The sequence below is a fragment of the Uloborus diversus genome, chromosome 7, assembly GCF_026930045.1.
Source record: "Uloborus diversus isolate 005 chromosome 7, Udiv.v.3.1, whole genome shotgun sequence".
In the NCBI taxonomy this organism is placed as follows: Eukaryota; Metazoa; Arthropoda; class Arachnida; order Araneae; family Uloboridae; genus Uloborus; species Uloborus diversus.
In genome coordinates this window covers 144,188,942-144,215,220 of record NC_072737.1, presented here as the reverse complement: position 1 = coordinate 144,215,220, position 26,279 = coordinate 144,188,942, and the positions used below count along the sequence as shown (strand labels likewise).

General features: G+C 35.7%; 1 protein-coding gene across 1 annotated transcript in view; it reads left to right on the top strand.

The window, feature by feature from the left end:
- The first annotated feature begins 6,324 nt into the window (after positions 1 to 6,324).
- The window catches only part of LOC129225595 (uncharacterized), a 102,698-nt gene continuing 82,743 nt past the window's right edge, over positions 6,325 to 26,279 (top strand). The window contains exon 1 of the mRNA XM_054860052.1: positions 6,325 to 6,457. Within this exon, the coding sequence (XP_054716027.1) occupies positions 6,444 to 6,457 (14 nt within the window). The 5' untranslated portion in view covers positions 6,325 to 6,443. The remainder of the gene's footprint in view (positions 6,458 to 26,279) is intronic.

Below are 26,279 nucleotides of genomic sequence, written 5' to 3'. Positions count from 1 at the left end.
TTTTGGGTTATTGCTTAAGTTGGGGTATTCAATGAGTCCAAATCTAAAACTATTGCTTTCTTCAATGGAGCCGGGTATTAATGATTCTGACCTTGAGGGAATTGATAAATCTGTTTGGGCAATTATTTGATGAGCGGATTTTACATCACTTTCTGCGGGAAAGACTGCTATGTCTTCTCTCGTCGAGTGCAGCTCGTTAGTCTTGAAGTCGAGGTTGAAGTCATACTTCTTTAAAAAGTCCAATCCGAGAATGAAGGGGTCTATGATAGCAGCAACGAATGCGGTATGATGGTAAATGGCATTTCCAAACACAATTTCTAAGTTCACTTTACCTTCAATCTCGATCTTGTCACCTGTCACAGTTTGGAGGGTAACGCAGGGCGGCGTCCACAGAATGTTGAGTCCAAATTGACGAGCCACATCTGTTCTAATGATCGTAACATTGGCTCCAGTGTCAATAATCAGTTCGCAGGGAAACCCGTTTACATATGCGTAAACAAACAGTCCATTACTGCCGCCACTCGTCGATGAAATCTGGAAAACTTTAAGATGGGGCTCATTCCAATTTGGCGACCTCCGCCCCGCGAGATTGCCATGGCTTAGTTTTCCTGGACCTGCGAGGGAGAGGTGCTCTTCCCTCTGGTTCCTTGACGAGCTTCACAGTTTCTTCGTAAGTGACCCTCGCCACCACATTTCCAGCACTTAAGTGATTGTCCATTATGGTCCTTGGGAGCCGAAGTCCTTTTGAGGATTCCTGCAATTTCTTTTATTTGCTTTACCAGTTCAGCAAAACGTGACGAAACCGGATCAGGCTCATCAGTTTTCACGCCGCGGATTGAATGGCGATCCTTGCGGGTTGCTTGCTGGGCGGCCTCCAACTTCATCGCATACACAACAGCAGAACTCAGGTCTTTGACATCCGCCATCCGTAGAGCTTTCTGGATTTCCGGATCTCGAACCCCGTCGATGTAGTAGTTGAGTGCCAGGTTGTCTCGAACATCCGCAGGACAGTCACAAAAAGCAAGATGAGACAATCTCTCGACGTCCGCCGCTAGCTCTTGCAGGGTTTCCCCGGTTTTCTGGAAACGGGACTTCAACTGGAGTCGGCTGAAATCTTTCTGGCACTTCTCACCGAAGCGAAGCTCCAACGCAGATGTGAGGGCAGCGAAATCCAGGCGCTGGCTGTCCGGAAGGGTCTGGAGAATGTCCGCTGCGTCACCTCTCAGGGATGCTGCAAGATGACAGGCCTTGGTAGCAGAGTCCCATCCGTTCGCTTCCGCCACTATCATGAACTGAGTTTTGTAAACCTGCCACGAAGTTTTCGCATCAAATGTGGCAAGTTTAATGGAAGCTAAATCCTTTTTCAGCACCATTAAATCACTTTTCCATTGTTCTTGATTAGCCGCCATATCATTTTTTAATTGTTCTTGATTAGCCGCCATATCATTTTTTAATTGTTCTTGATTAGCCGCCATATCACTCTTCACAGAGTTGATTGCATCAAGCAGTTGTTTTAATTGTTCATCCATTGCGCGAGTAATCACCATAAAAATAAAGTCCAAATTTAAAAAGTCTTTATGAAAAAATTTCCAAAGTCACACTTACTGCAAGAAAGTCCTGAAGTAGCCCCACGTTGGGCGCCAAACTGTAACGGATTCGGTGCGACTTCCACTTTCTTGAAATGAAGACACAGTTCTTGATAAAAACACAGGAAATTTATTTACACTATGTACAGGAAAGATCTTCAACAACTGCTAAATTATTCATCAGCAATTAAGCAATTATCACACAACACCGTAAACTCAACGTTTACACACGTATTTACTTCCAAATACGAAAACAACACAGCGAAATGCCTCGCAATAAACAGAGCAAAATGCTCTCCAGTTCGAAATATCAATCGAAACTCCCCTGTTTATCCATCGCTAACGGCTTTTATAAACATCGAAGAATTTTCCACGACATTCTTTCTGCTTCCAGAAATGCGTAGACCGTTTTACAACTACACTTCCATTGATAAAATCAGTGAATGAAATAAGAAAAAAAAGAATAGGGGGTTGTATACTTTAGCCATATGTTAAGGGGTTGCATATTCATTACGGGAAACTATTTACAGGTTACGTTACTACAATAATTACTATTTACAGGATTTGTAACAATACTAACAATACGGAAAATGTTGGAATTAAGACATTTTTCGCGCCTTTTTTTCAGTGGAAACCAAATACGTGAGCTTGTACAATAAAGATAACGTACAATAGATGACAAAAATGCAAAAAAAATGAAAAATGAAAAATTTGAAGTTATTGCCCTTTACCTGCACACGGCAGCATACATACAGACGTCAAGAGAAAACTCTTGGTATTTAACTCGGGGATCGTCAAAATGGACATTTCGGGTGTCCATACGTTCTTAGGTACACAGCATGCACGTGCGATAGGGCCGAAAAAACCCAACTCAACATTCGTTCGGGGGGGGGGGGGGGGGAGCAAAATCGAAATTTAAGCCAATATTTGAGGGAAATGTTTTTTGCGAATACAATACTTCCTTTACTATGTAAAAGGAAGTAAAAAGGAAGAAAGAAAAAAGTACACAATAATTGTTTCTCCCTTTAACAATGGATGGTTGCAAAGTCATTAAAAAACAGTTTTCGCTACGTTTTAGGCCCAATTATGACGCATTCTAATTATTTGTTATTTTAATAATGCTCTAGTATGAACCCAACATAGCTGCACTGTTAAAAATTCAGGAAGATTTTCTGGTAATTGTTACTGTAAAATGGCGGACTTAACGCATCGCTGATTTCTACGGTAATTTCTACCGGAGAAATAAGCGATCACAGCGCCAATTGGTTGCTGTGGGCTACCGAGGAAACCGTAAAATTTTACAGTAACATTTGATTTTTACGGTAATAGTTACTGGCAACATGGATGCTAGTAACAATTACCGTAAATTTTCCGGAAAATTTTTAACAGTGTGGGGCAGGCCTAACCTCGCAGCATTGTGCAGACTACGCAGATTCTAATCACACCTAACACTGGTAAGTTAGATTTTCCCTCAGTTATAGCTCTAAATACTCCTACTATTATTGAACTCTAAAAAAAAGTATTTTTTATAAATTTATTTTGCGTATTTTACATCCTGAATTTCGGATATTAAGGGAAAAAGTTTTCCTCTCCGTCTTCAATTAATTTTACTGAATTTCCAGTACAATAGTTATATTTTTAAAACCTTTTCTCAAAAATCTGTGACATTTTTCCCTCGAGTAACATGTTTCACCACATTCTCCTACTTCTAAATTATAAGGTAGAGGAAAATAACGTACAATTATGTTACTAGCAAGAAGTTAAAGCTTCATGAAGCTGAAAAATATTTCAAAAAGAAAAAAAAAATCATTTTCCGGAAACCAATCAATAACCTGCTTTTCACGAAGAAAAATCTTCGTTTCTAACTACAAGCTTATAATCATTTCCACTTTCTTGCCAAGAGACCGTGACGAAATTTTTCAAGATCAATATAATAGCCCATTAATTTTCACACAGCTACTGTTTTGTTTTGTACTAGATGAACGGTAATTGAAAAGACTGAAGCATGCATTTTTTCAAATTATTTTTTACCTGGAACATCTCGCTAGCGATAAAAAAAATAAAAAAAAAATATTTCTTTTACAGAAAAAAAATACCATTTAAAAAAACCTTAAAATTAAGTAAACTACCACTAAAAGTTTTATTGCATCAATTTCAAGAGCATTAGAAAGAATTTCCAGATAAATAGCGAACAATTTGTATGCAGAAATATGGGGTAGAACGACCATTTGAATGAACAAATTAAGAAAAAAGAACGCTGATGCTTGGGAATTTAAGTAAAAGCAATCAGAAGTATTTCAACTTTGCGTAGACAAACATACACGTACATACGAAATTAATTAAGAGTTTTTAAACATAAACTAATAACTTGAATTTTATAACTGCAAATTAATTTTGAGCTTCATGGAATGGGGCCGAAATCGGAGACACCCCCCCCCCCCTTCCTGTACACACCAGCAGTTCTCAACCTGGGGGGCGTGCCTCCTACGGAGTATAGAAAAATCTCATGGAAGGCATGAACGCTTGAAACGGTAAAGTAAAATTATAATTTACTAAATATTTCAGTCACTTGCAAATGTATTCGACATCATCGCCTTCTTTTTTTTTTTTTTTTTGGAGCTTTATAGAAGTTTTCATCTCATATCTGTGTGAATTTGGATTTTCAGCATTAGCGTCCTATATAAAGGGTGCTCGCTAAAGTCCGTTGTCAACACAATAACTTCTGAACGGCAAGAGTCATAGAAGTTTAGTCTAGGTATAGTAAAGTTGACATGCGCTACACAAAGAGGCTAATAACAGCGCCACCAGGTGGAAAAACTCGGAGTTACTGTTCTTACCTCAGAAACGGTGCGAGATACGGGCAAAAACAATGTTTTCAGCAACTACAAAGTTTTTCAGCATAGCTCAATTAAGAAAGGAGTTACATCTTCCGCAGAGTAATGGTCAAAATAGTTGGCGTGAAATGCACGCTTTTTTGCTTGCATTGTCCAAAACTGCACTTGCCGGAAATGAGCTTCATCAAGATGAAATGCTCAAAATAGTGTATTTCAGCACAAATATATACCTGGACATGGGACTGCACTTCACGCTCTACGCTGTACAACACGACAGGTGACACACTGGCATAAGCATGCATAATAAAATTTCGAAGTTGCTGAAATGCTGTAGTAGCGTTCTTACTAAAACAAAAAAAAAGTGTAAGTGTTCCGGTCAGGTGAAAGTGGAGGCAATTCTACTTAATCACCATACCACTCTATTTTTAGCAATATCGTGTGGAAGATATCTTTCCCTTCTTGATGTGATGATGCAGAACAAATTTGTAGTTGACTGTTTCCCGTATCTCGTACCGTTTCTGAGATAAGCGCATTAACTACAAGTTTTTCAGTCAGGTGGCGTTGTAAACGACTTCATTGCATAGCGCACGGACCCTACTTCTATGACTACAGCTCTTGTTGTTCAGAAATTATATTAGTGACAAATGACTTTGGCGAGCACCTTGTATAAAATTAATATCGAGCTGCACATTGGGCAGGGGGGGGGAGGCCTGAGTTGTTTTGAGTTGTGTGAAGTTAAGGACAACTAGTGGCTGCATTCATACTGATGTTGTGAAAGTAACTGGTATTATATGCCAAGATCACCTAGATTCCACAAACTAATGCGTGTTTATTTAATGTCATGTGTTCTAATAATAATGCGCCCAAGATAAAGTTAAGTGTATGTAAATATTAAATTGTCTACACAAATTTATCCAGAAATTAATTCAATAATCAGTTTTAGACACCCTAACCAATTTTAGCTTCAATTGGGGTTGTTTCCTTTAGTCAAAAAATATTACTTTTATTCACTGAAATTGATAGAGTAAGAAAAAAAAATAATAATAACATGGAGTCAGACAAAAACTTTTATTACCCCAACAGTAATTTATATATTTAATTTCTTTTAATGTCCGATTTTGAAAATAAGGCGTAATCTTTATGACGTTACTAGTGATTTACTTTGAGACTTGACTCCAATGGCGCACTGAATGTTTACGCTTGCTGTCAACTACGTTGCCAGCACATGCGAATAAAGAAGCGCATTAAATATTGGGTTAATGGCATCAGTTAATGGCATTTCATTTTTTCTGACGCAGAAGCTTAAGAAAGGAAATTGAATATGCTCACCGATTAAAATAATTTTTTTAAACTATTAAACTTTGTCGAATCATTTAAAAAATGGTTAAATCCTATGTTTTAAAGCATGCTTTTCCAGAAAATTTTTTTTTTAATTTCGAAAGGAATCCAATTCCGATTTTATTATTTATGATGACCATATAATAGTGTGTAAGGTGGAGGCGTGTTCTTACATCAGTGTTGTTCAAAGGGGTGACGCAAAGCCTAAAAAGTTGAGAACCCCTGGTTTACACCACTTTTGTCGCCTTTTTTCGCGCTGGCATTTTTGTTTCTATGAATTCAAATCAAATTTTTCTATCTCCGAGAGTAAAGAAACTCCCCATATCGAAGTTGACTTAACTTTACTGCACAGCATCATGTTGTACATTCTTCGCAGTGAAAGAGGCGGCTGTTTTCTCCATCCCTGTCAATGTGACACCATCGATAATGTCCAAACGCAGTGTTGAATCGGATATCGACAGCTGTCACGCACTAAACAACAAAAAAGCAAACTGAAAACTCGCCGAGTATTTTTCTATGTCTCTTCCACCTATGGAAGAGGAAGTTTCGACACGTGATGTGTAGGAGAGGCGGGGAAACAGCGAACCGCGGACGCTGAAGCAATAATCGCTGGTAGAACTGCCCGATGCGCTAACCAAAAAGTGGGGTTGGATCACTCTGGAACTGAACTTAATAAGAAAGGATAATGAATCTGGCCAGGTAAGTTCGTTTCGCTTTCTTTATTGAGCAATCACGCGAATTGCTCATTTTCCTCACTTGAACAAAGTTGATGTTGCTCTGATTTTTCAGATTACCGTGACAACGCTTGTCTTAAATATTTATTTGGAGAGCGAAATTTTCGTTGTCATTGTTACAAATCGCCTGCGGTTTAATTTTATTCATGTTTTTTTTCAGGGCTTAACACAAGCAGACTTTATATTAAAAAATGGGTTTTGTGTAAAAGTACGTTTTTTCAGGAACCCCCCCCCCCCCCCCTACATAGATGAGTTTAAACAGCAAAACTGCCATAAAATCCTTATCTTTATTACCACCTTCTAATCACGATTTCTATTTTGTGGATATGCGTTGGAAGAAAATCAATTAGTTTAAATAATAATTTAAAACTATAATAGCAAGAACGGTGCTTTAAGCACTCCAAACATTCGCTTTTTATTTTGATTAAATGTACAATTTTTGCATAGATCATACAACAAATTAAAGTAATCTAACAAACATCATGGTGTATTTGAGGATAAGTCTGCTTTAATTAAGAATTGGTTTTGATTATTACCCATATTACCCGGACTATCTGGATTTTCGATTATCTGGATCGCTGTTTGGTCCCAGTTAGTCTGGATAGACGAGCTCGTACTGTGCAGTACTTTTGACTATCCAGCCTAAAGAGGCGGAAGCAAGTGCGTTCCGAACTGAAATTTTTAAGAGGAGCAATTTTCAATTTACCCAAATGAAGCTCTTAATTTTACCGAATGATAAAATATGAGCATACACAGCTGCATCTGATAAGGATAGACAAGCATCTTTATATTTTTTTAACTGCAATTTCGCAATGCTGTCTCTAAAATTGCCGCACTGTCTGATAAAAATGTTCGAATAAGGAAATTGTTTGGGAGATCACAGTGACCTCCCGTAACCTTCCATCGCGGTTTCTTGGGTGGAAAGGTAAACTGGATAGCGAAACAGCCTGGTAAGACTGATTTTCATTTACTACCATCTCCCATATAATTCAAAATACATTTTAAGATAATGATTGATGCAAAAAAAAAAAAAAATCTTAAGTTCAAAACTGAGCGTATGTACCTATCTATGTATCCCCCCCCCCTATCTATATATCTGTCCAAGTTACTTTCCCGAACACCAGTAAACTGACCATCGAACCAGGTATCGATAGATTCGTAACTTTCCCGTCTTTATGTTTGGCTATTTAACATATCCTTCCGATAATAAAAACGATTGACCGGACTAGTCTGGAAAAAATTCTTATTTCCCCTGTCTTTTTCGTGTAACCTAGTTAGATCTGTTGCAGTTAATCTGTTAGTACACTTAACTTGCGTATGTGTGCAATCCGTTTGCAATAATGAGGGATCCTTTTTCAGATTTTACGTGTATTTTTTATATACACTGTTATCGTTTTAGATTTAGCCATTCCATAAACTAGCAATAATTTTCAATACCGCACCTATTTTTACTATGTCGCGTTTTATCTAGAATACAATTATTTGTAAGCAAATGACGATTTTTGTCTTTACCCCTCATTTTAAACCTTTTTTCGGGTTATCTGCGATACCTGAGCCCCTTAATTCCGCGAATAATCGGGAGTGTACTGAAGTGTGAAGACATTCAAAATAAATCCATTTTGATGCGGATTCGTGTTTGAACAGAGTCATATTAGACTGTCTTGAACAAAAATTAGGATTTTCAAATAAAATGTTCAAAAAAAAAAATTGTTAAAAACTTCGGAACGACGTACCGACGCGTTCCGGCAGCAACGGTCCCATGCACTAAATTCCTGAATTATAGATAGAAATTGATAGGGTTAATAGCATTGTGTGCATATTCTTTCCATTTTTCATTGTTAAAGTCGGATACTGTGATTATGCTTAGGTTTTTTTCCACTATACTGTATGCCTGCATGTCGATTTTTTTTGTTAACTTTTCGATAATTTAACTCAAAATAACATAAATAAACGAATTTGTTTTTGATAAATTAAAGTTTTCTTAATGAATTATTGCTGTTGGGGTTTTGAAAATAGTTATATATTTTTTTAACTTACAAAACTATTTTCTTTTTTAATCGTTGCAAAACACAGAACATTTATTAATAACAGTATTTTTTAAAAAATACTAAGCACTTTTCATAATGCACTCAAAAGGGCAAAATAACTTTTGTGGGTCAGAAAGGACAATTTAAGAATTCCTCTAGTTTTCGAAAATTCCAAGAAAATGACACCACAAACGAAGAAAAGTGCGGCTCACTCTATTTCTCTCTTATCATTATCCAGCTTTCAATCATAACTTTGAAGTGTTGAATCATGCATATTTTTCTTATTGGGAAAGTTTGGTTTGAAATAACTAGAACCGCACTTTCTTTCGTTTGTGGTGTCATTTTCTTGAAATTTTCGAAAACTAGAGGAATTCTTATATTGTCTTTTCTGACCCAAAAAAGTTATTTTGTCCTTTTGAGTACATTATGAAAAGTGTTAGTTTTTTTTTTTTTTTTTTTTAAATTCTGTTATTTTATTTTTTTAGTGCAAATGTATTTCAGAAACAGAATAATTTTACCATCATGAAACTTCACCCTATTTTTTCATATAAATGCTCGGTACTAAAAGGTAAAAAACCTATATACGTGTCTAAAACTTTAAGCAGTTGGCACTAAAATGTAATCCTTGTTCAAATGTAATCCATTTGATTCAAAATGTTCATTATGATTGCTTTTAACATAACTGTTGCAAGGCAATAAAATTCGTTACAATGGGTTCTATATTTAAACATTTAATAGGGAAATTACATAAAATTTGCTGTTTTCCATCCTAACTGAAATAATAATTTTATTTTAGAATTTTAATTTTTCAGCGCTAAGTCGTTCCTTAAGATTAAGCAAATCATGTAGTGAAATCCCGAAGTCTCTCTAAGTGATCCAGTTGCAGAGATCTAAGCAAAACCAGATCTCTCTCTCTCTCTCTCTCTCTCTCTCTTCCTCTCCCTCCCTCTCCCCCCCTCTCTCTCTCTCTCTTCCTCTCCCTCCCTCTCCCCCTCTCTCTCTCTCTTCCTCTCCCTCCCTCTCCCCTCTTCCTCTCTCTCTCTCCCTCTCCCCCCCCCCCCCCCTCTCTCTCTCTGAAAACTAGGGTTTACAATCCCGTGCCAATGAGCCAATACCGCGGGATTTCGCAAAATTGACTTTATTCTTCTAAACGTTAAATTTTGAGGTCAAATAGAAAAAGTTGTGCTTTTTAGGAAGGACTGCTTTTGTTACATGAATTAGTCGTTATCTCGAATCCCGTACACCAATTGTGGAGCACTACAAAGTCACATCTCATTTGCGACTACCGTTTGGTACGCTGGTACGCACAAGTGTACTTTAAATGGGAAAAAATTTTGCGCAAAAAATAATGGGCTTGATGAAAACACGTGATGTGACTGCCCTGCAATTGATTTTACTGGGATTAAAGAATTCTGGAATTTTAGCTAAAGATCCCCATATACTTCACCACCTTCTAAAATCGGTTTTTCTTTTCTTACTAGAAAGTCGCCCGTCATGGTATGACGGATGAAAATTTGCTTCTACGTTTGAACGCAGCCATTGCCTGTTTGGTGATATTTTGGTAGTTTTAAGCTTTAACCCTAACTCCAATGAATTAACCCAATAGAGTAAAAGAAATAGATATAGAGAGGTCCCGCTATACTAAGAAATTGAAGCCGTAAGTTGCACCGCTGTATCCCAAGATCCTTAGCTTCTTGCTAAATGATCCATTCTTGCGAAATGACCATGTTATCATAACATGGTCAATGTGTTATCCTGTCATACCATGTCCATCATCGCACCAATGTATCCCACAACTACGGCTTCAATTTCATCTACTTTTTAACATAGACCGTGCATCTCTATGTAAATTTCTTTACTCTATGATTAATCGATAACTCCAATAGATAGCGGTCATTGTTGACCATTTTTAATTTTCTTCATTCTCTAAAAATGAGTCTTACCAGGAAAACAGTTTAGTTACTGGATCTAGTTCAGCCTTGTCAAAATAAAGCATTTCCCTGCATGCTAAATATTATCAAAACATATTATCAAATTATCATGCCATGGCGCGAATTTCATTGTTGAAACACGCGGGTTACTTCCTCATCGGCTATTATTTATATGAGGATGGGGTTCATGTTAGGGGTTTTTGCTTATGAACTTCAAATTTCGGACATAAACGATATCTGTTTGATTTGAGCATTACTCTATTCAATTTAACTTGTCTTGTTGCTTTATTGAAGTTGGTCATCAGTGCATGTGATTCGTTACTGCAGGAGGTGAACTCTGATTGGGTTGCCGTCTCAGTAAAAGTTTTTGAATAATTTCGCTAATTTTACATCTCACTTTAAAGAAATATCGACTTGCTCATCTAATTCATTCAACATAATTTTTGAGGTAACACCCACATTTATATTATAGCTTCACGGTGATAAAGACATCAGGCACTTTCTACAGGTTAGAGGGCACAAATAAAAAAAATGTCAGGTTTTTCATTGCTTTTTTCTTCGGAAAAAAATATTTTGTGCACTCTGTTGTTGTTGTTGTTTACAATCCTTCATTGATCCAGCAGCAGCTAGATCAGATTCATGATGCCATGAACTCTAGCGAAGTTAAGCACCAGTAGTGGGTTAGCACAGACATCTGCCAGAGTGAACCCCAAACAATCAAGGATGTGGTCGGGGGATGCCGGTTTCAAATTGCATTTGCTGCACAAAGAGAAGATCTTACACCCAGAATCGAAAATCATGTTCTTCAGATAACCACTTATGAGTCTCGAGACGGCCATTTGATCATGTCTGTCACCCTCGAAATCTAACGAGCCTCCTGGGGTCTTCCATTGTGCACTCTTGGTAAGTTGAAGGTTTCAATCGCATTCCTTAAGTTTGCAGAAGCGTTCCAACATTGCATTCATGCTACTCTATCGGATTTTGCACTTTGTAAAAACACTTTCTCAATTTCTTCTAAAGCCCAATTTTCTGGGTTTCAATATTTAGTGATGTTATCGAAAAAGGCTTGTAATTTTTACGCATTTTCGCAATAGCTGAGCGTATGAACACTGAAACCTCCGAAGGAGAATGTCAATTTATTCTCAGAAAAATATATTCTGTTTTTATTGTTTTCTTGAATGGTAAATCCACCGTGCATCATATCAGACATAAAGTTTTTTTTGTGGATATACAGGAATGTGATGAAAACTTCAGATGATACTTGAAAAAATATTCGTTTTATGGAAGACAAAAATTGGGAAACATTTGCATGGGAAATCTTTGTCGGGATTGGAAATCCCGTAGGATTTTGCTCTGAATCCCGCGGGTTTAATCCCGCCAAATATCATGAATGTCCCCGCGGGATTCGGGATCGGGATTGAGAGATTGGAAACCCTACTGAAAACAAAATACGCCATTCTTGTGTTCAAAAAGAAAAAAAAAGATTGATACGAAATTGTTATCAAATTAAATTTTTTTAAACTGGTAGACGCTATGTTTTGATAGATTTCAGCCTTTAATGAATTTATAGTTTCTATTAGGAACATTTAAAGTTCAGAAAGTTTATCTTATTTTTAAGCATATAACTTTACGAAAGCCAAATTGAAGAGCATAATTACGAAACAAAATATCTTTCAATAAAAACTTCAATTCAGAATCAATAAAAAATAAATAGAGAACCAAATTAAGTAAGAGCATTTTTTTTTTTTATTCTTAACAAATGCACCCTACATTTTAGTTCTACCAAAAAAAAAAAGAAAAAAAAGAAGGAAAGAAAGCCAAAAAAAAAAAACTTAAAATGAAAATCAAATAAAAAAAATCATTAAATTATTTTTCAAAAATAACATTTTTTACCGCTCTTTCTTTTCTATAAAAAAAAGTAAATTCGCAGTTCTAGAGGTTGAGAACGCCATCTTACGGTGAACTAAGAAATTAGCTAAAGAAGTAAAACATTCCATTCCAGAAGAACAGAATATCTACAAGGCTTAAAAAGTCCGTTTCAAAACAATACAAACGAGAAACCCCTTATATACGAAGAAAATTAGTGTCATTCACGAAGCTTAAAAGCAGGTTATAAGTCATTATTGGATTTGTTAGTTTTGCTTCTTTCAGCAGCTATTAGTCAGAGACTGCAGTGCTTGCTAAAGTTGATTTGAATGGTGATTTTTTTTCTTTTCTGCTGCCAAAAATGAAGAAAATAAATTAAAACTTTAGAATGAAAACAAAATAATAATATTAATAAATTAATAAATAAAAGTAAAAAGTTGATCTAAACAACAAATAATATTTTTCAAAAAAACAAAATCGTTGGTAAATCTTTCTTTTAGGAAAAAATAGAGCTCTTCGAATCCCCCCCCCCCCCCTCTCTGGCTGAAAACAAAATTTTTTGTAGATAAATAAATAAATAAAATTTCGCAACGAAATTATGAAAAAAAAAGAATCATCTGAACTATTTATGTGCACAATAAATCTTTAGTGCTTTGAATTTACTTCACTTCAATTCAATCAATTGACTCCTAACGACTAGTCAAATGTTATTAAATCTACGGAAAATAACATTTTTGTTTCAAAGGGGTCGTTTCCAAAATTTTTAAAGTTTTTTTTTTTTTTTTTTTCTGAAAGAGCATGCTTAAAAGCGTAGGATCAGACCATCTTTTAAATAATTTGTTTAATATTTTTAAAATACACTTAAATTGGTGCGCTTTCATTGTTTATGTCTTCTGCCGATGACATCACAAATGATGAAATGCCATTCAGTATTGCCATTCACAGAACAAAATATTTAATTCGCATCTTTACTCACGTCTATTGGCAATTTTAATTCGCTTCTTGCTTATCATAACGTGGAAATGCGCTAGAAAGATGCGCCAAAGAGCATCATTTGTGACCACGTCTTGTTTGAAAAAATCGGACATTTTAAAAAACTGATTAAAAAATAACTATTGGGAAAAAATGAAAGTATTTTCTGAGTCCATGTTATTATTATTATTATTTTTTTTTTTTTTTTTTTTTTTTTTTTTTTGTGCTTATTCTATCAATTTCAGCGACAAAAAGTACTACTTTTGAAAGAAGGAAACAACCCCATTCTTATTTTCTACTACAACGCTAACTAAAACTATATTGGGAATGGGGATTGCAATACCGGTATTTTCGGTATTAGCTGAAAATAATAAATAGTTTAAATTAAAGAATTTTCAATTTACGAATATTTTAAACGTACATTTCTTTTTCCGTGATACAGAACTATCATATCAACCTATTGATGTACAAATTTGCCTTCAAAAGCACGAGAAAATCATTAAAAAAAAGTAGCGGAAAGATTGCAAAAAATGATATTTTCATTTTTAGATAGTCAGATGAATCGCATTTTTGTGAGTTTTTGTACACCATGTTTTATTTTTTCTATTTCCCTGATCACTCACTTTCCCTCTGGGGAAAGTTAATTTAGAGTGTAATTATGAATGCATTTGTTCTATGAATAATTTATTCCATCCATCAATTGCAGTAAATACTTATTACACGATATTTTCTTTAAATATTTGTCTTAACTATACTGAATATTGGCAGAACTTTTTCTTGTTAGTAAAACAAATGGTAATTTGCTATCCCGGTATTGTTTTTTTGTCATGTCTCGATTTGTATTTGGCCAGATAATATTTAGAAATTATGTAGTGAATTGAAAAATTGCATAGAGGTTAAGCATAATCATTTGGAACATATTTTCAGATATTTACATCATTATAACTGTAAAGAATTTAAAAAAGAAGGCGAAAATGAATATGAGAAACTAACATGAACAAATTTAATCAAGTTTATCGCAAATTTTAAACCAAAGGGCTAATTATAAAAATCAAATCTCTTCTGCTCAAGAGAAAATGATGTTAATATTGGAAAAGTATCGTCTCTCGGAAAGAAATCACAACTAGCTATGTATAAATCTTTTAAAACTTATAATAATAGTACACACAATACAAGAAATACTCACACAAAAAGATTTTTCCAAAAATAACACGCAAGAGACCGAATTAGTTGAAGATGAATTACTTCTAGACAATTAGAAGAGGTGTGTATCACGCATTGTAAACATTACCACCGACCTGCGTAAATTCAGAAAGCGTATTTTCAACTGTAGGAAAGTTGAGCACTAAATGAGCTCCAGACTTAGAGACAATTCAATAGATGCATTAGTTTTATGCTATTTTTTATTCTGAAAGTTGTTCCCAATACTTTTCATAAGTAATACAATTTTTGTACAAAATATTTAAATGTGGCAACGAAACGATATGCTTTCAAGAATGTTTTGAGAAATTTCAAATACCGGTTTTTAATACCGGTATTCCGGTATCAAGTTTTAAAAATACTGAATGCCGGTCTTGAATTTTTGGTCCGGTATTGCAATCTCTAATTCGGAATATCGGCAATTTTTCCGGTTTTTTAGCGAAACAACGTTTTTAGGTTTATTGGTTTTTCGGGTAAAGAGATTTGAATCTCTCCCGCAGACGCTAATAATACTTATTCAAAATGTATTTTTGAAATAATCAAGTAAAATATCCTTTTATGAACATATTTTGAATCAAAACATCTTTCAAATATATATATATTTATATATATATATATATGTTGTTGTTTCTTGGGGATTGGGAGGGGGCATCAGGCAGGCAGGCAGATTGACACACATTTCCCTAACTCGAAACCTTTCGTACTGTTTTTTCATTTTTCACTATTTATTGAATTATATAATTTATTTTTGATTTTTAGCGATTCTTACAATTCACTAATCGCGATGCACCTAATCGCTTTAAACTTAATCAATTCTTACCTTCAATAACGTTTACTCTTGGGGAAATTCATTTTCATTTTTATTCGTGACATGTAATCTGTCTGCTTCTAGAAACCAGAATTTAAAACCTAAAAAAAAGCAAATGTCCCATATTCTTCAGCATTTATAGTTATACGTAAACACAGGGGTTCCCAAATTGGATGCCACCGTCCCTTGGGGTGCCGCAGGAAAGGATGAGGGGTTTCGCGGAGTGTGTCCTTAGTACCAATATGAATGCAATATGTTACTGTAAAAGTCAGAAATGTGGGAATGTGGACATTGGACGGTGAATATCAGCATTCACGTACCAAACACATCGGCAATTAGACCGAATATTTCCGGTGAATCACTGGAGAAAGTCGACATTATCTGATTTCAATTTTTCGCTGTAACGTATTAATACAGATGGATTAGGGCGCCGTGAGAAAATTCCAATTCTACAAAGCATGCCGCGAATCGGAAGAGTTTGGGACCAATGCGCAAAGTCTGAATTCGGTCTAATTTTAATATCTTCACCGAATAAAGAAAACAAGCGCAGCAGTTGAGCTCCTATATCAATTAAGCATTGCTTTGAACTGAAAACAGAGTCGGAATCTATATATTAATCTTGATTAGTTTTTAGTGTTCTTAGATAAAAGTGTTTGAACGTCAGAGGAATAAAGGTGGACAGACAGACAGACACATTTCCTCATCCCTTAACCCCATTTTTTCTTAAATGTATAAATATTCATTCAGCTAATTTATTTTCAATCATTAATATTGGAAATTTTTAATTATTCTGAAATTACCTTTAAAATAACCAAATCAAAAAATACATTTTAAGCACAACATGTTCTATACCAGCTAATTTCCGTATTAGTTTGTTCGAAGAAATATGTGAGACCAAGATTTGTATTGGATTCGAATTTTCCCATGGAATCTCGTGTTAAATTTTATTGAACTGTTCAAATTAAATGAGAAAAATAGTTCAAATAAAAAAATATATCTACCGAATTAGGTGTCCTCTGTAAAAACTTTTAATCAAAAGAAGATTTTTTTTCAAATCAAACTACTTCTTTAAATGTTACTACAGATGGACTTTTAGCATAGGTTGGCAACAAACTCAAAACGCTTATTGCTCAATCTAGAAGAGCATTATTATTTTGGTTTTGTTTCCTTTGATGTTCCCATTAGTTTTCATTGTTGCAATTTTATATCTTCGACTCCAACAGAAGCATCAAATTTCTTTACATTTCAAAGTGCCATTTTATAGATATTTAACACACATTTTAAGTTGTAGGAAACAGCCTAAATAACATTCATTGAAAAACTATTGCTCTACTAATGTGCTACTTTTTTCTTCTCCTATGACAGTTTTACATCAAATGCACTTCTTTTCGATTTTTCCCACTGTATTTATGTGTTATGCTGTAGATATCATCCCACACAAATTCATAAATTGTAGTTCACAATAAAGTGCAAAACTAGCGGTTGCCACCGACCACCAGGCGATTATATGAAAACAACGGCTATAAAAAAAATCATATGTCGATCGCCACCTCAAATATTAAAATAATGATCTTAAAAAAAATACAGAAGGCATTAAGTTATTGGAAAAGACATGCCCACACAAATCAAACTGCAGCTTTTATGAACTAATTTATTAACAATGTATTACTTGCATTATTTAATATATGTTGGAGAGTTAGCTTAAACATATTTAAAAAATATTTTATTTACAACTTCGAGTAAAAGAAATGACAACAGTTCCAAAGAAGTGGTTACTAATGAAATTGTTACTACCGGCCACTGGCGACTAAAGACTTGCCACAATTTTGCACTTTAACTGACAACGGACACGGCATCTCATTTTTGTCATCAAATTTTTCGCCAACTTGGTGTTATACCGCCGAGCGGTCATCAATTAATAACTTTACTTCAGTCTGTTGTCCATAGGCTGTTTTTGTTGTCGATACAAAACATCTGCTTAACATTCATTAAAGAGTGAGTAAAATGGAAATTCAGGGGTGAAATTAAGGGTCTCCTCCCCCCCCCCCCCCGCGAATACAATACTTCGTGCGAAGGAATTCAAAATAACGAAATACTCCTTATTTGAATATCATTTACACCAGATGCACTTGAGAGCACAAATCTGACTAAGGTTATCCAACTGAAAACAGCTTTCACATTTTTTCCCACTCACTTGCTTTCCCTATCTGTCATTAATCCTTTCCCTTTGACTTGCTGCTAAACGATTCGAAATTACAGTGCTGCAACACTTCACTGGTGTTCATTGCATTCGTCGACCTAGAACTCGACCGAACTTCCGTGTTACTTTGAAAAGCATCACCCTACTGTCATTTAGCCTCTAAACGCCGAAATCAGACAATTTTTCTTCTTTTTTTAAAATTCAGTGGAAGGTAGGAAGGTGCGCCCGAGACAACTGTCCAACCTTGAACCTAGCTCGCTTCACCGTGACCTACTTCAACCGGTGGTTGGACGTCCTGCTTGGTCATCACCACAAATGAATTCCACGACCAGATTCGAAAGTGACCGTTTAGGAGGCGTTCCATGCCCTTTTTTTTTTCTTTCTATGTATATTCAACTGATAGCATTTCCTCTGAGCGGTGCAATGTAATGGTTTTTTTTTTCTTTCTTGGAATAATGTTTTGTTTAACTTGTGCACCTGTGGAAAAGAAAGAGAAGTGATTTGTTAAACTTACTATTCAATCATGTATGCTTCTTTGAAATACCTTCCCACTATCGTCATTGGTGGGTTTCGAAATAGAAAGTTGCTTTTTAATGCATGATATCCTTTTTCCGTTCCAAGAATGAAATTGTTAAGTCTTCTTTTAGACGCAGAACAACGTACTGCTTTATTCTATTTATTTGCATATAAGCAAAAGCAGGGGGAGGGAGAGGATATAATTATTTTCGTACTCATTAGATGAATTCTTGATACATCAGCACTAGTGATGAGTCGGATCCTTAATAGTGTTAATCCGCGGATACGAATACGTTAATACGTATCCTTCGAGTCTAGATCCGCGAATACGGATGCGGATCTCGAATATTTTACCCAGTTTAATCCCGGTCCAAATGTAAAATTTGTAACGGAATATATTCCCGTTGGGGTAAAGGCCATTGAGATCCTGCTTAGAAAGATCTCCATGGTAAAGGCACAAGCTCTTCAAAAAATATGTGATAAAATATTAGACAAAAGTTCCGTTTAAGATGCGCCAAATGTGAAACGGATACGGATCTTTATTTTCCCTCGGATATCCACGGATACGGATATCCGGCACATTGCCAATTAGTACGGATATTGTTTATCAATGCCAGGAAAGTATTTAGAAGGATACAAAATAAGCTCTTTTAAAAAACGTTTAAAAACCCAAATTCTTTTTGTATCGTAACACATTAATCTTTTCGAAATTGTGATTTGACAAATTTCAAAGTAATTAGGGTAAGGGGATACATTTCAACAGAAAAAAAAAAAACTTCTGGAAAACCACGAAAACTAACAAAAGCCCGGGTACGGGTGGCAATTTTCCGTTCTAGGTATTTCACGGCTCATTCTCGGAATATTTCGCCAAATTGATCAAAGCAATACAGCGCTTATCTTTTTGTCAAACGTTTCCGAAATCAATACCGTAGTAATTTAAAATTTAATGTTCATTTTCTAACTATAAAAATCTCCTGTCAAGGTATGACGAGTGAAAATTGCATCTGCATTTGAATGAATAAATTGCTTGTTTGGTAATATTTTTTGATAGTTGAAATTTTAACTCTAACTCCAGTGGATGAACCATCAACTACAGTAGGTAGCGTTCATTGTTGACCACTTTTTCGTTTCGTGGTACAGTCTTACCAGTAAAACAGTCAAGTTACCGGATCCTGTTTAACTTTGTCGAAATAAAGCATTTCCCTTCATGTCAAACATTTCCAAAAAATATTATCAAATTATCATGCCGCAGAGCGAGTTGCATAGTTAGTTGATGACGTCGCTATTACTCGATCATTCGCTATCTAATATATCAAAATCTGTCACGATGTTAGTGTTTGAACTCCTTCGAAACGGCTGGACCGATTTTTATGAAATTTTTTACATGTATTTGGTAGGTATAAGAATAGAACATAAAGTATATTTCATATCGCTAGGTAATCAGAGTGTCCCTTTCCACATTTTTTTTTTTTTTTTTTGAAAATCATTGTAAAAAACATTGTTGAAGAAGGATTTATATTGTTAAGAAGGAAACGTCTATAAAATGGGGTTGTTTCCATCAGTCGAAAGTACTACTTTTAGTCACTGAAATTGATAGAATGAGCAAAACAATGATATGGAGCGAGGAAAATCTTTTATTTTCAAAATGTTTAATTTTAATTAATTATTTTTAAACGTCCGGGTTTTTTTTTTTTTTTTCAAATAAGGCGTGGTCTTTATGACGTCACAAGTGATGAATTTCGGCGCTTTCGTGACTGCATTCTGATTTTTTTTTAAAGATGCATCTTTATATATATATATATATATATATGCCCCAATATGGAGACAAAAAAATACGTGCACATATTAAAATTATGTGTCCATCGAAAGCGCTAATTTTTCTGATGAAGATGGCATCTGTTAGAAAGTTCAAAGTTGTATAAAAAACGAGTTATAAGCTTTTTTGTGCCATGTTCGAAGGCTTTCATTAACCTAATTGGGTATTTAGTGTATTATCTCAACTCTCAGTTGATAGCTAGAATTGTTGTATTGTTGAATATTTTTGCGTTTGGTTTTACTGTTCGAGACTTTTCTCAAGTCAAATTTTAAAATTACGTTTTTCCACAAGATTGGCTAATAATAACTGGATTTGGCTGATCGTTTTCTATTTAAACGGTACTTTAATGTAATTAATGTTTTTTTATTATTATTTATGCTTATTGGACACTTACTCATTATCCAATCAACCAGCAGAAATATCACCAAAATTTTTGCGGAAAGATTTCAGTAACTGATGCATTTGCCAGTTTTTTCAACTGTCGCTGTTTTTAAAGCCAAAGACTACGTGATAATGTTTCTCAGCTTTCACCATGTAAACAAAATTTCGCCAATCAAAGAATCTTTAAAAAACTTTTTTTTTACTGTGTAAAATAATCCAGCAACTAAATTACGCCAATCCATAAACAGCACAAAAACTTCCATTGATTTTTCGTTTTGCACAATTTCTAACAATCGCTTAATTTTACTACTTATTTTGGAAACATTTCGGATAAAACTGTTTAGCGCCATTTTATGGTGACCAAAAGTATCTCAGCATTTAGCGACAATATCTCCGTAACGAAAATTAGTAACATATCGTTCTACAAAGTAAGGAAAGGAGGGGGAGCATCATCGAAGGTATCCCAAACCGATTCCCGCAAATTTGGTAAAATCGTACTATGAGTCCACAATGGTTGAAATTTCCCAAATAACTAAAGCAAGTATTAGAGGATTACAGGCGCGCAGCTACATTTTTTTTAGAACTTCGTACTTCAATAGCCATGCAGAGAAGGTTTCAGACTTCATGCTAAAAAAAGTATTAACAGATAAATCTTTTTTAAACATATGAAGATTAATTTCATATTTTGAAAATTATTCAAATTTGTATATGCTTAAATGTCGTGCTTTCGTTTCTAAATCAATACAATTTTGTTCTTTATACTTATTGCTATTTTAGATTTATGAGTAAGGAAAAAGCTCGATTTTTAATCACATCAAAAAGGTGTCTCTTAAATTCTTTCACTTAAAAGAGAAAATAAATGCAAGTAAGAATTATTTCTCATAATTATTACTGACCCAGTCAACGCCGGGTGTTTTTGCTAGTCGCATATAAACCTTCAAATTTTCACAGATTTATTACTTAAAAAGCGTAATTTGAATTCAAAACATGAACTTATGCGTGAAGCCAAATAATTTACCTTTTTGTCTTTAATATATTTAAAATTCATTCGAAAAACTCGTTCCGAATAGAAGGAGTAAGAAGAAGTTTCGTGACCTCTGCAACTTATTTCCCTAAAAGGTGATTATGCAAATTAAAACATTTCCCCCTGTATATCTTTTGAATTGAACCGCTTAATGTGAATACTCGTGAATTTGGTGAACTTAATTGATACGTCGTGTTTGATTTCATAGTTTTAATGTGAGGTACTTACAAACAGGATGTTTCAAACGAAGGTGACTTTTATTAATGAAGGCGATTCCGCCTTTCTTTGAAGAGGGCCGCGATTGGAAGAAAGAGTTTGCTGATAGTTGCTTCCACGTTCGCAAGCGTGCTGTCAAAGTTGACCGAGACGTTACCGATTATTAAATAAATAGCTTTGGGCAAAAAAAATAAAATAAAATATTGCAACGTTGAATCGCACTAATTTCTAAAGAACTGCAGACACGTGTTTTAGGGTAGGAACCTGGAGCGAATTGGCCCGCAGCCCAGTACGGCGAGGTGCTCGTACGCTCAAGTGGACAAAAGTCGTTCTTCTCGGGATTTCGTAATATATATTACGAGTGGTACCCGCACGGCTTTGCCCGTAATAGAAAATGAAAAGGTCTTTTGGTTCGCCTGTACATTTACACATAATGTGTGGTGAATTTTCTCGCCAAGTGGCTTGTGCCCATGTTACGGTTCCACGTTATGATAATTTCGTAGTTTACTCGTCCATCTTATGATAATTTTGTTCTTAAAATCGGAATAGAAAACGAACCACGTCGAATTTTCGAAACATCGCTTCGAGGTGCACACCCCCATGCTACAAACTAACTTTGTGCCAAATTTCATGAAAATCTGCCGAACGTTTTAGGCGCTATGCGCGTCACAGAGATCCTGACAGACAGAGATCCGGACAGAAATCCTGACAGACAGACTTTCAACTTTATTATTAGTAAAGATTATAGCATAGTTAGTCTATTTTTCGCCTAATAAGTTCTTAGGGTAACGGCATCAGTAACAGACATGCTTAAGACATCACTCTCAGGTTAACTCAATTTTCCGAGCCTTTTAATGTATTTAGGCTTTTAAAACTATTTTTCTCTCGTGCAACTACATCTCCTCTAACGTTTGGCAAATTCTAGATACTCTGAATTAGTTAATTCTATTTTTATTTGCTCAATTTCGAAGAAAAGGTCCGACCCCCAGTAACATATACTTATAACCCTCATGATACCCAGTAACAGATAGGATAGGGAGCCATGGCACGCCAAAGAAGTACGGGGAGATATCCCGTATCTCATGGCGAGCAAGGCTCACACATTAAGGGGTAAACTCCCAGCTGAGCTGACGCCCAGCACGGGGACCTTCCCCGGCGCAATAAGCACCAAGACCGTCCGTGGCTTAGATGACTGTCGACCGTCGCACTCAGCCGTGCGGGGGGCCCGCTACGCGGACCCCCCAGACGGTGGAACCTAAGGCTTACAGCTAAGTGGTGGGGTGTGTGCGGAGAAAAGTAACAGATAGGATGAGGAAAGGGTGAGTAATGGACAAAATTCCCCTTTTCTCTTCAAAATGTGCAAACTTTCTTTATTTTTAGACTTAAATCCTTATTCAATTCGAATGAACTTGAAACACCGGCAGACCTCGTGGTGGATGTTCATGACCTTCCACCACTACCTAAAATACCAACTGGCTCATAAAATTTACTCTGATAACACTAGATGGTTGCACCGTGGGTCGCAGCAACATCAGTTTTACCTCCTTTGTTTTTATGATATCGGATTAAAAGCTCAAATTCCATTTCACTAAGGTCACTATGAAAGGATTAATAAAGTAAAACAAGTTGGAAAAAAAAGTCGCATTTTCCACTTTTGTCCATAGGCTGCCACACTGTGCGCAGGCCGGTGCAGCGTGCACTTTTTTTTTTTTTTTTGGTTCTCGAACCTGTGCGCCTTCCGGATTTTTTTCGCCCTCGAACCTTCAAGACTTTCGCTTTTTATTTTTATTTATTTATTTTCTTCAACGCCTTCAAACCTGTGCGAATTTTGTTGTTGTTGTTTTTCTTCCCCCCAAAGTGTTTACTATTTTTATGTTATTTATGTATATGTTTTTCATCCTCAAACCTTTGTGCTCTTTGGGAGTCATGGATGGCGCCCTCTTGGGGGACCCAGTGCGGCCCTGCAAGAAACCTCCTTTTCAAGGCAAGAGGCGAGCTTATGAGGGAAAGAATATTCTTCTTTTCATTATTTATGGCATTACCAAAAGAGGTGGAGAAACGATGTTGTAAAAAGTCACTTGTGCAGTTTGAAGGACACAGGACTCCGGAGTCGGATTGATTTTGAGGTAAAGGAGTAGCGAGTCGGAGGCTATAAATTTGCAAGAGTCGGAGTTGGTCATTTTCTCTCTGAGTCCGCAATTCTGCCAAGGTTGCGTAGTTGGAGTCGGACTGATTTTGGAGCGAAGGAGTCGTCGTCGGAGACTGTAAAGATCCTGGAGTCGGTCATGTTCCCTCTGACTCCGCAACCCTGGAAAAAAGTCATCCTATAACACATACAGTTCAATAAGAAATCGTTTTGCAATCGACTGGTCAAGCGAAATTGACTATATTCACCCGTCACTACATCGTGCACGGGTGTTATAATGATCAGGGGTTGGCAGCAGTGGCACTCGCCAGGGGCGCAGTAGCTAGGGAGGCGGCATTTCGACTGCTTAAAAAAAATAATAATAAGTTTTTTTAAAAATTGATCATATGAGGAGAGAAATGCTTTTATAAATAAAAAAAAGTCTCTCAGGTAAAAGAGCTGGAAGAGAAACTGAAACATTCCTTAATTCTCAAAAAAAAAAGGGGGGGGGGGGGAGTTCTATACGCGCTGTGAAATTCTATTCCGGTTCATTAAGTTAGCTAAAGACTACACACAATTTGTACACCAGGGAGCGGTGGTGAAGAGCGTTGTATGCTGGATGATTCCATTCTTTTTCGGAGAGGGGATGAGATTGTGTCGGGTATACAGTCGACTCCCGCTACAATGCGATTCGACCTACGCGAAATGGCTATAACGCGAATTTTTCCCCGAGTAACGAATTTTAGAACTAACGCAACTTTTTCGTCCATAACTCGAATTTTTAGAAGGAAGTATCGGCGTCGTTATAAGCCACTAAATATTGATTTCGTGAATGTTATTACATAACTTTAAGCATCACTTACAGCAAAAGTTCCTACGACGCACTGCGTTGTTGGTTACTCAGCATCCTTCATTTATTATTTTTTTTTCATTCGAAACATTAAAGTTGATGAAATGTAATGGTACTTATTGGCACATTCATCTAAACTTTGTGAAGAGGTGAATAAAAAGCAAGTTTCTGATTTAAAAACAAAAAAAAGGTAACATTCTCGAGATCCTTGAACAACTACAATAAATAGTGAATCTTCCATGCGTACTCATAAATATCTTACTGTACCTACAGTAACTGTACAGAACTATTATAGTGCAGTATTTTATTATTGCTACATACTGTGCATACCCGTGTTGTTTTATTTTATATCTTTCCCTCCATTGATCATTCATTTTGTGCATCTTTGTATTTCATCTTGAAGAAAACAGTTTTTTTTATTTTTTAAATACAGTAACAGTTCAGTTTTTTATGTAAGAAACCTCAGTGTATAATTGGGGAATGCTTTAAAGCAGTTTGAGAGTGTTTATAAGTGTCTAAAAGTATTTGGTATGCTTCTAAAAAAAATTGTATACACATATTTTTCCATAACGCGAAATTTCGACTTACGCGAGGAGTCTTGGAACGCATCCCTCGCGTAAGTCGGGACTCGACTGTAGTTTGAAGTGTATAGTTTTTCTAAGGCTAAGTATTTATTCTCATTATATATAAAAAAAAGTCTTAGTTGAACAAAATATTGGGAGGCCTTAATAAGCGAATTAATAGTACTTTTATTTTGCCTGTATGTACACGGTCGTGTTTTTAAGTCAATTTCCGATTAGCCATGTTTTTTGTATTTTCTTTGCTTTTCTAATTATAATAAATTTTTTCAAATACTTTGATTTTCATTAAAAAATTTAAGGTTTCTTTCTTTTAGTAAGAGTGTAAATTATGTTTATTGTACATTTTCCTAATGATTTGAAACAAATTCTATTAAAAGTTGAAGCTGTTTAAAAATAATAATAATAAATACATGGCTATAAACTGAAATTTTTTTATTCTCATATGATTCAAGAATACACATTATTTATATTTATTAACGAATTGCAAATATTATTGGTTTTATTGAATTTATGTGAAATGGTGGGGAGGGGGGGGGATAACTAAAATTTTTGGGAAAAAGAGAATTCTGAATTATATGCCGAATGAAATCCCAACTTTACCGAATGGTAAAATTCGAGTATGCACACATAACCATACACAACATTTACTGCGAAGGAAAATTGGGATCATTGAAAACAATTAAAAAATATATAATAAGAATAAAAAGTTATAATATTGTCATCTAATTTGTTGAATCAATTTGGCAAATGTCCCCCCCCCCAAAAAAAAAAAACTTTAAAAAAATGGGAGGTCACAGGGACCTCCGGTGACTTTCCAGTGGGACGACGCTGGGGGGAGGGGGCGCAATTTCTTAATCACCAGAGGCGCCAGACCCCCTAGTTACACTACTGATGATGGTGTGTACTCTCAGACCACCGATGGGACAGAAAGGCGAACATTCTGTCTACAGATGGAAATGGAAGCATCCATTAGTTTGCAGGGATGGCAGCGTTTGCAGATGGGTGTTAGACTCTAAATTGAGCAGAGTCACCTTGAAATGAACGACACGCGCGCATTAAAAAGTTTTCCTTTCCCCTCTCATTCAGATAGACTCGTCTTAACTGGACGTTTGGCAATTCAATAGCAGGCGTGGACAGACAGTAAGTGAGGCATAATAATGTGTAAGGTTTTTCTGAAACTAGGAATTAATACGAGACAGACCTTTATCTACGTACCCGCAGACCCCGCAATGCGAGGTGGGCCCATCACTGATAAGTCCTTGGCCCGAGAACCC